Source organism: Acomys minous (assembly GCF_964271855.1).
Source record: "Acomys minous genome assembly, chromosome: 8".
NCBI lineage: Eukaryota > Metazoa > Chordata > Mammalia > Rodentia > Muridae > Acomys > Acomys minous.
Window position 1 is genome coordinate 119,109,330 of NC_140489.1, and position 12,641 is coordinate 119,121,970.

The 12,641-nt window shown below is 53.0% G+C and overlaps 1 protein-coding gene across 2 annotated transcripts in view; it reads left to right on the top strand.

Moving 5' to 3' along the window:
• The first annotated feature begins 490 nt into the window (after window positions 1–490).
• The window catches only part of RHOQ (ras homolog family member Q), a 35,519-nt gene continuing 23,368 nt past the window's right edge, over window positions 491–12,641 (top strand). The window contains exons 1-2 of one of the 2 annotated variants that reach the window (XM_084791906.1): window positions 491–1,201; window positions 1,776–1,834. In XM_084791906.1, coding sequence (XP_084648032.1) covers window positions 1,060–1,201; window positions 1,776–1,834 — 201 coding nt within the window. In that variant the 5' untranslated portion in view covers window positions 491–1,059. The remainder of the gene's footprint in view (window positions 1,202–1,775; window positions 1,835–12,641) is intronic. The other variant, XM_084791905.1, reaches the window with a different exon arrangement.

Consider the following 12,641-nt stretch of genomic DNA (forward strand, 5'->3'; position numbering starts at 1 on the left):
CATCTGCGGTCTCCAGAGGAGGGCTCGCCCCTTTGTGGCTGGCTGGGGGTGCAAAATGCTGCATCTCTCTTAGTCACCAGTTTCACAGAAAATGACTCAAGCTCGTGCTGCGAAAGGCGTGGGGTGGCAATGCGGAAGAGCAAGCAGTAAGCCAGGAGTCCCAGCTTTCCAACTTAGAGACCCACCACCCTCACAGCCTCCGCGCGCCTTTCTAATTATTGTTATTAATTATTTTTATTTTTATAACCCTCTTGGCCGGTGTTCCTGATTTCTAGTTGCGCGGAGCACTTGCAGGTCGATTCCTGCCTTCCAGGCAAGAATTTAATATATATACGTCTGTATAATTTTGCACAATTGCGTCACCGCTGAAGTCGTCGTGGTTCCCCGAAAGGCCTCCACGTCTCCTCCCGGCACCGGGGCCTGCGGACGCTTCCGGGCTCTGGCGGCACTTTCGCGAGGAGCCCTGGGCTCCTCCCGACCGACTGCCGGAGAGCCCCTCCCCCAGCCTCCATCCTCCCGGCTCCCGGGCGCCTCCTCCTCCTCGGCCTCCGCGCCCGCCTCCGGGGGAGTCAAGCTAGGGTGAGCGGCAGGACCGCACGGTGCGCGCGGACGCCGGGGCCCGCGGCTCTCGGGAGCCGCCGGGACCGCCCTCCTCCCGGCCCAGGCGGGCGGGGGCCGGGGCGGCGCGGGGCGGGCAGAGCCTCCTGGCCCCTCCCCTCCGCCGCCCTCCCCAAAGTTGCCGACTCCCCTGGGGCCGGACGGTCTTATGATCCGGCGGATCCTCCTGGGGAGGCCGGGCCGGGGAGCGGGTTCGGGCGCCGAGCGGCGGGGCCAGCAGGCGGGCGCGGGGAGCGGGGCAGCGATCGAAGCGGCGGCGGCTGCGCCCCGGGCCCGCCGCACCTTCCCCCTCCGGTCAGGGGACCGCTGCATGGGGCCAGGGGGACGGCCCTGCTGCGCCGAGCGGCGGCGACGGCGGACCCCCCAGGCGGGCTGGGGCTGAGCCCGGGGCCAGGGCGGGGGCTCCGGGGAGACCATGCCCCGAGGCCGGCCGGCCGCAGCATGGCTCACGGGCCGGGCGCGCTGATGCTCAAGTGCGTGGTGGTCGGCGACGGGGCGGTGGGCAAGACGTGCTTGCTCATGAGCTATGCCAACGACGCCTTCCCTGAGGAGTACGTGCCCACTGTCTTCGACCACTACGCAGGTAAGCCTCTGCCCTGCTGACTAAGGGGCTGATCCCGGGCCGGGAACTTTGGAGCAACTTTGGCTGAGCCCCCTGGCTGCCTCCCCTGAGCGTGCTCCCCTCCCCCGCTGTGCCCTCCGCCTGGCGGCCCCACCCCCCGAGACTATACCTCTGGTCACCCCTCATAGCAACTCCCAGCTCTATTCTGTCTCCCCCGCCTCCCTCGCCCCTTCTCGCACACTTCTCAGTGCCCTGAGTGCCGTTCTTGACCTTCCCACGGTCTCTTCCCTTACTGCCCCAAACCCCCTGGCCGCGAAATATTTGGGAGCACTAGGGTTGACGTGGCTACGGGACTTGGGAGAAGGTGGAGTGGACAGCGGGGGTGGTGGGTGGGGTGAGGGCGGGGGGAACATCGCACCTATATTTCATGTCACTTGGCAGTGAACTGGACTCAAAGCAAAAGGGGGTGTCCTCTCCCGGGGAGCACCCCACACTTCCCAAGTGATTTGGGAAAGGATGGTACTGTGGGGAGTGAAATTGCTAGACATCAGGTCATTGTGAGCTTCTCTCCCCACCCCCACTTCTGTCCTTGCAGTCAGCGTCACCGTGGGGGGCAAGCAGTACCTCTTGGGACTCTATGACACCGCTGGACAGGTGAGTGTCTTGGCCTCTGGCCGGTTCCTTTATCCCCCACCTTTCTCCAGTTCTGTGTATCTGTGAAGGGCCTTTGGAAACTGAGGTGTCTTAAGCGGGAGGGTGTGTCTTCCAGGGGGGCTCCCTCAGGATCAGGGTTTTTTTCCCCCTTAAGTCAGCAAAATAAGGCAACAAACCAAAAAAAAAAAAAAAGAAAGAAAGAAAGAAAGAAAAAGAAAAAAGAAAAGAAAAAAAGCAGGCTAGCGTGAACCCCCGGGATGTGAAAGTTTTTGACTGTGTGGGTCGTTATGTATGTTGCCTTGGCGTGTAGGTCCCAACTCCTGTTGCAAAGTGGCGGCAGCCAATGGCAAAGCGCTCTTATTTTTAGTTGCTGCTGACCAGGTCTGCCCCTCACAGCCTCTGTCTGGTCCCTCATTGGTGAGTGGTCTGCCTGCCCGCGGAGCCTGATTGGTAGGAAATGGCATCATCTAAGAGGATGGGAAGGCTTTTGGTCCTGGTTCTGTTTATTACAACATCATTGCGCTCTGGGGCTCCAGTCCCTGAAAACGTAATTTGTGGTGATACCAGAGGACCACAGGGAAAACGGAAAGAAACAACAACCATCAGCTGCTCCCTGGGGTTCGGGGTGTGCGGGGTTAAGAGTTCAGCTTGGGTCTTGGAGGAAGAGCTTTCTTACCCCTGGAGGGCCAGGTGACTTTGTGTTTTCTTTGGAGAGGTTATTGTGCAGAAAGGAAAGGAACGCTTCTCCCTGCAGCCTCTGGCTAGTGTTTGCAAACCAGAAGGGCCGGGTGGTTCTCCTGTAGGCAAAAGTCGTTCTCTGTCTCCCTGACCCAGCTTTACAGCCTTGCCAGACCCACTTTCTTTCCTCTGGGGTAAGGTGATGAAGTTTTGTGGAATTCAGCTCTGCAATTTGCCCTGAAGTCTCTGGAAGACGTTTCTGTGCATTATACAGAGTTGAGCACCCTGAGGACGAGTGAGCCGCTGAAGGGCCAAGAGTAGCTCTGCAGGAAGTCCCGTCTTAAGGTCTTTATTTGTGAACAGGGGCTAAAAGAAAAAGAAAAAGAAAAAAAGAAAGGAAGGAAGGAAGGAAGGAAAAGAAACACCATCACAGATACTATATGTCAAATATATGTGTCCAGATTTGCCTTTCAGAATTATATGTTCTCAGATTCTATTTTGAAGTCTAGAAATACCTTGTGGGCTTTGTGGGGGGGGGTGGGAGTGGGGGGAGTGAGGGGCTTGATGTGGCCCTGATTTCTCAGCCTGTGGTAAAAGGGGTCTCATATCAGATGTTTGCATTATAGCTCATAACTGTCGCAAAATTATAGTTATGAAGTAGCAGTGAAATAAGGTGACAGCTGGGGGGTCACCGCCCATGAGGAACTGTATTAAAGGGCTGCAACATTAGGAAGGCAGAGACCCACGGAGCTAGAAGATCATCTGCGGATGGAGAAGGGTGGCAGCTCCCAGGGCCATCGACGTTGTCCCGGGACAGAGCAGCCATGGCTGAGCCTGAGCTTTTGGGGCCTGTTTTGATTATTATTTATCCCCACTTTCATCAGTTGTGGAGGGCAAGGAGTGGGACTCACCTAAACCCACCAGTTCTTAAGCAGAGCTATTGATAAGGAGCTGGTATTAGTGAAAATAGTTTGTGGGTGGGGGGGAGGAGCCCTAATTTTAATTTCTCATACTTCCTACCTCACTTCTTGTTGTGGTGATCATGTTTGAATCACGTGCCTTACCCAGCAGGACATGTGAATGTCAGCTCTGTTTACACAGAGGTCCCAGTTATTATTTGCCTTCTACATATCAGAAATGGGGTGGGGCGGGGGGGGGAGCAACCATATGTACATGTATGTACAACTCAGGTCACACAGCTTACAAAAGCTTACTCTTGAGATTATAAAGACCCCTGCACCACTCCAGTCTGAAGTCCTGGGAAGTTCTGAGATGCACCGGTGTTAGTTAGTTTTTAATGTATATAGTACTTGAAGTTTCCCAGCCATTCTCTCAGTGGTAGTTGTCAGGGTGGGGGTGGGGAGGATGTGATCAGGGCCACATGCCACCTGATGGCGGGCACCAGTGGTTTCTCACCCACCGACTAGTAACTTTTGAGTTTAGGTTAGAGTTATTGATGGTACATTTCATTAGTAATAAGCAAGCTTGGCCATTATCAGAAAAAGTGGTGGGGCTGTCGTATCATGCTAAGCATCTGGGGTGTGCCAAAGAAGACGTTTAAATTATGGGCCCACCGGTGCTGGTAAAAGTACATGTAAGAGTCTGGATCATGTGTCTTGTGTAGGCTTCTGTGTTGTTTGTTAAGGCCCAATAATAATGGTGGTAAACAAATATACAGGCATACATGCATACACATAGATAGATGTCTAGGATTTTAGCCAGATAAACAAAAGAGCAAAGCCCATGAGCTTCAAAGTCTTGGGGTCAGATCTCTCTGCCTTGCTATACGAGGCTTGTAATTCTGGCTGAGTTATTTACTTTCTCTGTAATAGTAAAATGCGGAGAATTAGGATCTACACGGCAGAGATGGAGGCTGCCTTAAATTCATTAACCTTTGCAAAAACAGTTGGCACCAACAGTTCTTTGTATATAGTAGGCGTGCAAATGATACTGCAAGAAATTGCTGTGCTCTGCTATGGGTAGGTGGGTAGGGTATTTGTTGGGGGTGGGGGGATGGGTGGAGTAAGTGGAAGAGGACAGTGTATCCTGCCTCAAGTTGACAGACTCCACTAGAGGGCCAGATCTTAGAACTGTTAGCAGAGGTGTGGAGCCAGGGAAATAGTTTCAGGTTCTGTGTAGAGGCTGAGAAGCAAGGGGCGGGTGCAGTTTTCGGCTGGTTCTTTTTTCCAGAGACCGTGGGATGAGGAGATGGTCTCAGCATCTTGAAGGCTCTTGTCTTCTCTCCAAACTGTGTGCTCATGTGTGTGGGTGCTTGGCACACCTACTTAAGTACACACGGCAATGCCTCCCGCGGGTTGGCACCTCTAGCCCAGCTTTTTTTTTTTTTTATTCTTGGCTGTCTTAGCCACACCAGTCAAGTCCAAAGCCACAAGCATCCTTTGCCCAGCTGACATATTAGGAGTCTTATCAGTCAAATGGGGATGGTTAGCAGATGACCTTTGGCCTTCTTGAGCAGGTTGCTGTCTGCTTGACCTCTGCTGCTATCACTAGAGAAAGAGAAGGAGAGCACAAGAGCGTGTGGGCCATCAGTCCTCGTCAGGGACATCTCTCAGTGTCCCACTCACTCACAAGCATTGCTGCCCAAAGGAGCCCCCCACACCACCCACCTCCCCACCCCCTCACCCCCGGCGCCTGTTCTTGTCTGAACCTCAGAGTGGTCCAGGAGTAGTGTGCCATTTTGACTGTCAAAGCATGCATTTTGGAGTGGGAGTCGACACAGGCCCCTTCCTCTACCCCGGGGGCCTTGCAGGGAGGTCTGGCTTTCTGCCTAGGTCTCTGTGGAACTTCTCCTTCTGTGCCTGGCCTTGGGCCTTCATTGTAGCTCTGCACTAGTCCTCTGCCTGCTCTGGGAGGGAATTAGGTGTGATTGTCCCCACTGCCTCTACTGTTGGGACTGGGAGGAACTTCCCCTCTGCCCAGACAAGCCACCAGGGATCTGCTTGGCAGGCCGCTGTCTTGCCACTGCCGCCTCCAGGCCCAATCTCTGCATCCTTGGCGGGAAGGCAGAGCTTGATACTCTGAAGACAGAAAGCACCCAAGTCCACTTTACCCAGGTTGCAGACTACTGACGCTCGGGAGGGTGTGTGGTGGGGGTGAGTTTGGGATCCCTACGGTTCTAGATTTAGCCATGATCTCTGCGTCCAAGTTCACACATATGCTTTAGGCACGCTGTTGCTATATCTGGCCATTTAAGCATCCAAGTTCAGGGCTGCATGCCTGAGAGCTATAAATATCCTTGCTCCAGTATCTCCTGGGGGTAGCTTTTCAATGACAAATGAGATTTGCTTCACACTTGGCATAACCCAGCAGCTGTAGTTCCCCCCCTTTTCCCCCCAAAGCTCTCTGAGTACCTAGGAAGGCACTTCCTCCAACAAAGGGAACCCCAACTGGAGGCAGTGGACCCTCCCCTCTTATAATTTTCATAGGACAGCATCCAAGAACCTAGTGGGAGGGGGCAGAGGTGGTGGGGGGAGAGGGTACTTCTATCTTTTGGTAGAGTTTTTTTCACAACACCTTGGCAGGTAGACTTCCCAGAGAAGAAACAGCAGGCGAGTGAGCCGAAGGGAAAGAGATATGTGAGTCTGAAGTTAAGTTTTCCTACTTCAGTGTAGGCAAGCATAGCACAGAAGTAGGATACAGGGAATGACCACGGGCATCCCTCAGCCATGAGGTTTCCTTAGCCTCACACTCCACCCTTGAGGGACTAGAGTGTGAGAGGAGCCTTGAGGCTCTTTCAGCTATGAGCTGCCACAGGTAAGATATGGCGCCAAGCATCTGGTTTCCCGTGGTAACCCACTGTAGATGTCTTGCCTGCATCTTGCTAACCTTTGTGGGAGCTATTTATACCCCAGGCTGCAGTGTGCCGCACAGGCCACGCTTGGTTTCCTCCGCTGTACTGAGAAGATGGGTGCCCTGTCCATTCATAAGCTGTTGCTGTTTAAAACACACTGTTTTCCTGCGTGGGACTCTGCTGGTCACTTGCAGCTCAGGCTTGGGTCCACAGGCAGGGACCTAAGGGTGGGGGCAGTCCCGACTGAGCCTCGTGTTGTGCCTCAGCCTTTCGGAGCCCTTTGATCGGCTTCCAACGTGATTCTCCTGAGGTCTTGTGGCATTTCCAGTCTTTAAACTAGTGCTTCCTGACTGGGATGCCAAGGATGAGTGCTACAGACATGACAGAGATGCTGCCCTGCCAACCTCGGGGAGCTGGGAGGTGGAGGGCCTGGGAGGGATGAAGGGAAGTGTGTTGCTATGTGTCCATGATATGGCCACAGAGCTAACTTATTTCTTGTACTGGAGTTTAAACTTACAACCCCATGCCCAGGTCAAGGGGCTCTGTTGGAGGATTGGACTTTTGTGGTTTTGTTGTGGAGTTTGGAGTTCCAGGGGTTGAGAACAAGCGGCAAAGCCTAGCAGCTCTCCACGGAGATCAGTCTTCAGCAAGGACATGTGTTGGTGGCAGCAGGTAGCCCTGAGGTTTCAGACACAGTGGTGCTGTGCAGAGAGGGAAAAGGCAGCGGCAGAGAAACCAGGCAAAAAAAGAAGAAAGAAAAAAAAAACCTACAAATGCAGCTTAAAAAAAAAACCCAACAGTTTATGACTGTGATAGGCTGGATTTCCTTTTTCACCCCAAGGAGGTTGATTTTGCCCTAATTTGGCCAGCTTTGGTCAGGGAGTGGCTTTCTTTGCCCTCAGCACTTTGCTGTTCCTCTTTCAATGCCTTTTGCAGCTGCTCTGCACCCAGGAAAGTCTGCAGGTGGCAGGTGGCCAGCTGCCCCGGCCCTTCATGCACCCCAGTGAGTGGTGGGGACCTGCCATTGCCTCTATGGATGCTTTGTGCCCTGGATGAGCACACTGTGTGTCCCAAAGCCTAGTCCAGTGCCTCATGAAGCTGAGTGCATACATCTTAGCATGAGCTCGCTGGCATTTGCTCTCCATTGGCCCAGCTAAAGGCTAACCAGTGGTTAACCCCCCCCCCCCCCGCCCCCCGATGATTTCATCTCTTAAGAGGAGTGAAGCTCGCGTGCGGATGGTGCATCGAACTACCAATTTGTCTCCGACTTAGCTCCCTAGGCTCGACGGTTACCAGGCTCTGGCCTTTGCATCTTCAAGGTCTTTGGCTCCTCAGGCTCCTGACTACAAAGTAACTTGGCAGTGGAACAATGGGTTTTAGAATCTTCAGATGAACACCAAATCTTGTTTATGTTTTTATGTGGCTAGGCTGAGTCCACCAGCCAACTCCTCCCACGACCTCTTTCCTTCTGATGTGTTGGGAGACAGTTTCTACCCTGCAGGCTGACCATGAGGCTTACGGTTACCTATGTCATTGCCTCAGTCTGAGGAGTGCTACACCACCTCAGCTCTGACGATGTCGATTTGGTGCCTGCTCTATGTTCCAGCCTTCTGTGAGACACAAGGAAAGGTGATGGGCCCCTGGAAAGTGGGTTGCCCAACTGGGAGGCTGAAAAAGAGCTGTGCTGCCAGATCCTCTGCAGGGCGAGGGGATACAGGGAAAGGTGGAGGGGCGGGGGGCAGAACACCACCAGCCAGGGTAGGCTGGCTCACTGGGCCGTGGAGTCCTGGCCGGGCTCTGCCACTTCCCACCAAGAAGATTCACCTCTCCCAAACCGATGTGCTCGTCCATAGAATGAGCGTACGATGGTAACTTCTATCCCAACAGAGGCATTCCCCCCCCATTTAGGGTGACCAAGTGGGGCTTGGGACAACTGTGTGTTTAGCTCTCCCTTGGGGCCAGTCACCCTTCTTGCTTCTTGTCCCCACTCAGCATATGCTGGGCACAGCAGCTCTTTTCTCTGTGCCACCAAGTGCACGTCTGAGAAGCCACGTGGCAGAGAGGGGGTGGAAAAGCTCATGTCTTGGGGGTGGAGGGGGTTGGGGGGGAGGAAGCAGGGTGGAGAGGGCAGACATAGGAGGTGTCCCACTTGTGTCTTTATGGGTCTGGGATCCCTGCTGTCACTGCCAGCTTGAGGTGCGGGCTTGATAACTAAATTACAGATTTTTCCTCTTCTGACTGACAACTTAGTAATTAGAGAGATATTAATCTGCAGCCTTATTGCTTGTTGGTTTTAATAGAAAAGTAAGCGGAGGAGGAGGCTTTTATTGTTGCTGTTTCTTTTGTGGTAACTGGCCAGCAAAGTGAGCCAGCCTCCTCTCCTGATCCCCAGATATGTAGAACCTTGGGGTAGACTTGGGGGTGCTCAACCTTGAATGGTGTTTTCCCACAGTGCAAAGAGTGGGGCCTCTCTTTTTTTCCCTGACCTCTGTGAGGTGGAGGCTAGTGGTGTTTGCCCCCTTTCACAAGGTCTGGAAGGTCAAGTGGTTTGCTCCAGGCTGTGTAGTTGGTGAAAGTTAAAACCCATTTTTCCAGGGCAGGACTTGGGATTGCAAGCCTTGGGATCTTTGTGTTAGCTGATGCTAAGCAGCTCGCCAGTAAGCGAATGCCTTGTTCCACAATACATGCTCCATTGGTGACTATTTCATGCAAAAAAAAAAAAAATGCAATCACTTTTCTAGACAGAAGACTTGATGGAGCGGTTCCTGTACCTAGACTGTCAGGGGCAGGTGCGGGAATTGATCCAGCAAATGCTGTTCCCATCAACTCGAGACTTTTGTCTGTTTGCCCACACATCGCTGTACTTCCTTAAAAGGGGCTTGCCTGGGTGGGGCTGATGCTACCCTGCTGACGAGTGAGTAGACTGAGCAGGCTGCCATTTGCTTATGTCCTTAGTGGACTTCCCTCAAGCTTAGGGGGCAACGTCCCCCCACCCCATGCCCTTTTCTGCTTCTTGTGCCCTGTTCTGCCCACTTGACCTGCTGCCGGTCTGCTGCTTGGAATCTGTCCTACCATGGCCACTCAGAACCCTCTTGCCTCTCTTTCAGAGTTGTCTTATTTAGGGGAAGTCGCCATGTCACAAACATGTGTCTGGGGCTAAGGGTGTAGCAACAGTGACAAGCCGGGCGTGGTGGTGCGCGCCTTTAATCCCAGCACTCAGGAGGCAGAGGTAGGCGGATCGCTCTGAGTTCAAGGCCAGCCTGGTCTACAAAGGGAGTCCAGGACAGCCAAGACTACACAGAGAAACCCTGTCTCAAAAAACAAAAAAACAAAAAACAAAACAAACAAAACAAAACAAAAAAAGCAACAGTGACAAGGAGCTTGCCTATTGTGTACACTGAAAAGAAATAGTCTCTCATCTAAACGCATCCGATAGCTCCCTGCAGGTGCTCCGTGCTGCCTATATAGTTTACCTGCTTGTGCCGCCATCCAATTTCGCCACCAACTTGTCCCTGGGCATCTAGAGCTTCTAGCATCTAGCTTTCCACGGTGGCTGTCTAGATGCGAGCATCCCTTTAGCCAGTAAACAGTCCCTGAGCACCAAGTCTGGGCTGGGGTCCGTGATGGAAGTACAGTGGGGTCCGTTTCTGGTGGGGGTGGGCGGTGCTAAGGAAGCCAGTGTCTGCTCCTCTGATTCCTAGTGAGAGCTAAGTCAAAGCAGGCCTGCTGAGGGGCAGAGTACCGGACTGCATGCCTCCGTGTGCTGGCTTCTCCAGGTGTGGTCCTCAGCGCAGCGGCCTGCCTGGGAGCCGGTTAGACACCTCGGATCTTAGGGTCTACCCCGTCTCCTAAATCACAAGCTTGGGGGAGTCGCTGTGGGTCCAGGCTGGATGAGTGAGTCTGCTCTAAGCCAGAAGGTCAAGAGCTGCACAATGTTTGTGAGTCCTGGCATCTCTCAGCACGCTGCCTTCATCACCTCCGTACACACTGTCCCAGTGGCTGGGGAACAGGACAAGTGTCACGTTTGGCCTTCTTCCCTCCTAAACATTCGCCCGGCCTCCTTCCTCATTTTGAGTGTGTTGGGACTCTCCACATTTGCTCAATAAAAGGACGCCTCCCACTTGCCTGTGGACACAGGAGAAGACTGAAGGCCTCTGTGAGTGTGATGTCTGTCTTAGGGGTGTGCAAATAGTAGGCTCCTTGGATATTCCTCAATGAGGTCTACATGCCAAGCTATGTTCTCTCATGGTTTTGGGCCGTCTTAGATCCAGAGTAGCGGGTGGGCTGTGGTGTCTTTGTGGCACGAAGCCCCAGGTAGGTCACCACGGCCAGAGGTAGAGAAAGTGCCGTGCTGCTCAGTACCCACTCAACAGGAATCACTCTCCGTGGCTGACCTCTATTCCTTGACGTGACCTCCTCTTTCTCTTTCCGGCTGCTCCCTTCCTTTCAAATGTTACCTTTTTGTTTCCCTTAAGAAATGTTTTGGTTCCAGCCTAGCAGTGACATTCTTCAGAGTGTCATGGCCAGGAGTGTGAGCGAGCTGGCTGGAGGGGGCCCCTTGTGAGAGCTGCCACTGAGCCAGCCCGATTAGAACTCCATTTGCTGTAGCTAACGGCTAAAGGCTGTCCTCTCTGGGCAGCTGGGTCAGGACTCGCTCACTCTTATTACCTGAAGGTGTCTCTAGAAGCTTCCTTGGCCCTGAAACCCTGGGGATGGTGCTATATGTGGGGAGAGGACAAAGGGGGGGCAGAGGTGGCCTGGGAATTTATGCTTCTCACACCAGGGACTCTGTCCAAAAGGGGGAGTCACCCAGGCCTTGTCCAGAGATCAGAAAGTCATTCTGAGGTGGCCCGCTCAGCAGCCCCCTCCCATTTGAGGTTAACATATACCCCACTTTTGAATCTGAATTAAGTAACTGACTGAGCTACAATCTGACATTTGGCTTTGTTCCTGGGGTAGGATCTTTATCACCCAGGAAGATTGGTGAAGCCCCTGAGGCAAGCTATATGTGAACAACATTTTACACAACGTTTGAAATTCACCGTAGGAACTAGGCAAGCGTTGGATTTCAGAGAGTCTGTTGGTCAAATTACTTACGGGAAAAACCTGACTTTCATAAACACTCTGCCCTTTGCAAGAGGATTCTGACCTGTCTAGACTTGGAGACTTTAGAATCAGCGTGCAGGTGGTGGTTTTCAGTGCATTGCCTGAGTAAGCACTGTGGCACTCACCGCCAAGCCCGGTGTAGACAGACTGCCGGGTCTTGCTGCATGTACCACTGCCTGGGGGTTTGAACTGTAGAGTGGGTGGGCTGTGGAAATGTGTTCTCCTGTGAGCCTGGACTGACACAGCTAGGCATGATGTCAGGCGTGCCTCCAGAGTGGCCTGTGGAGATGCTCTAGAGGGAGCTGGCAGGAAGGCTGGATTGTCCAGGTGGGCCTAGACCAGCATGGACATCTGTGCATTTTACGTGGCCACTTGGGTAGCAGAGGTATCAGTGACCAGGAACGTGGGCCAGGGGTGTTCGCGGTAGATCACACTGGCCATGCACTCTTGCTCTAATACTTAAAGCTGCTGACACGCTGTATATCACAGACCATTTTTTTTTATCATTCCCCCTGCACCCAAAGAAACTTCACACCCATCATTGGTCACCCCCCCCCCCTGTATCCCCTTTCTCCTACCTCCTAGCAACCACTGGTCCACTCTGTTCTACAGATTTGCCTGTTCTGGGCATTTTGCATTAAGTATTTGGTCTTTTTATTTAATATAACGTTTTCAAGCTTCATCTGTACTGTGGAAAGTGTCAATATTTCATCCCCTTCTAGCTGGGTTTCCTCTCTTTCAATCTTCCTTCCTTGGCCATTCTCCCGCAGACACGGGGGGGGGGGGGGGGGGCGGGGGGGCGGGGCGGGGAGTCACACGGATGGTGGAAGCAGAGTGCAGGCACAAAGGAAATGGCCTTATGGAGCCAGTCGCGGATGCTCTGGTCCATGGGTCCTTCTGCACTGTGCTGTTTGATAAGAGGCCAGAGTCTAAGTGAGGTTGCCAGCAGGCACGTAGTAGGAAAAGGACAAAGACATAAACCAGTAGGTCACAGAAGAAGAAAAGCAAGTAGCCAATCACAACTCACCATGCAAAGTTATGTAAATAAATTGGATAAAATAGGAAAAGGTGATTCCCAAGAGACAGGAAAGTTAATACCCTATCAGGCATGACCAACCTACGGCGGCGTGTAGGCTACACGTACCTCAAGGTAACTATAAATGTGGCCTGGAAAAAAAGCTAGAAATGTATTCAAAACATTCTGGAATCTTT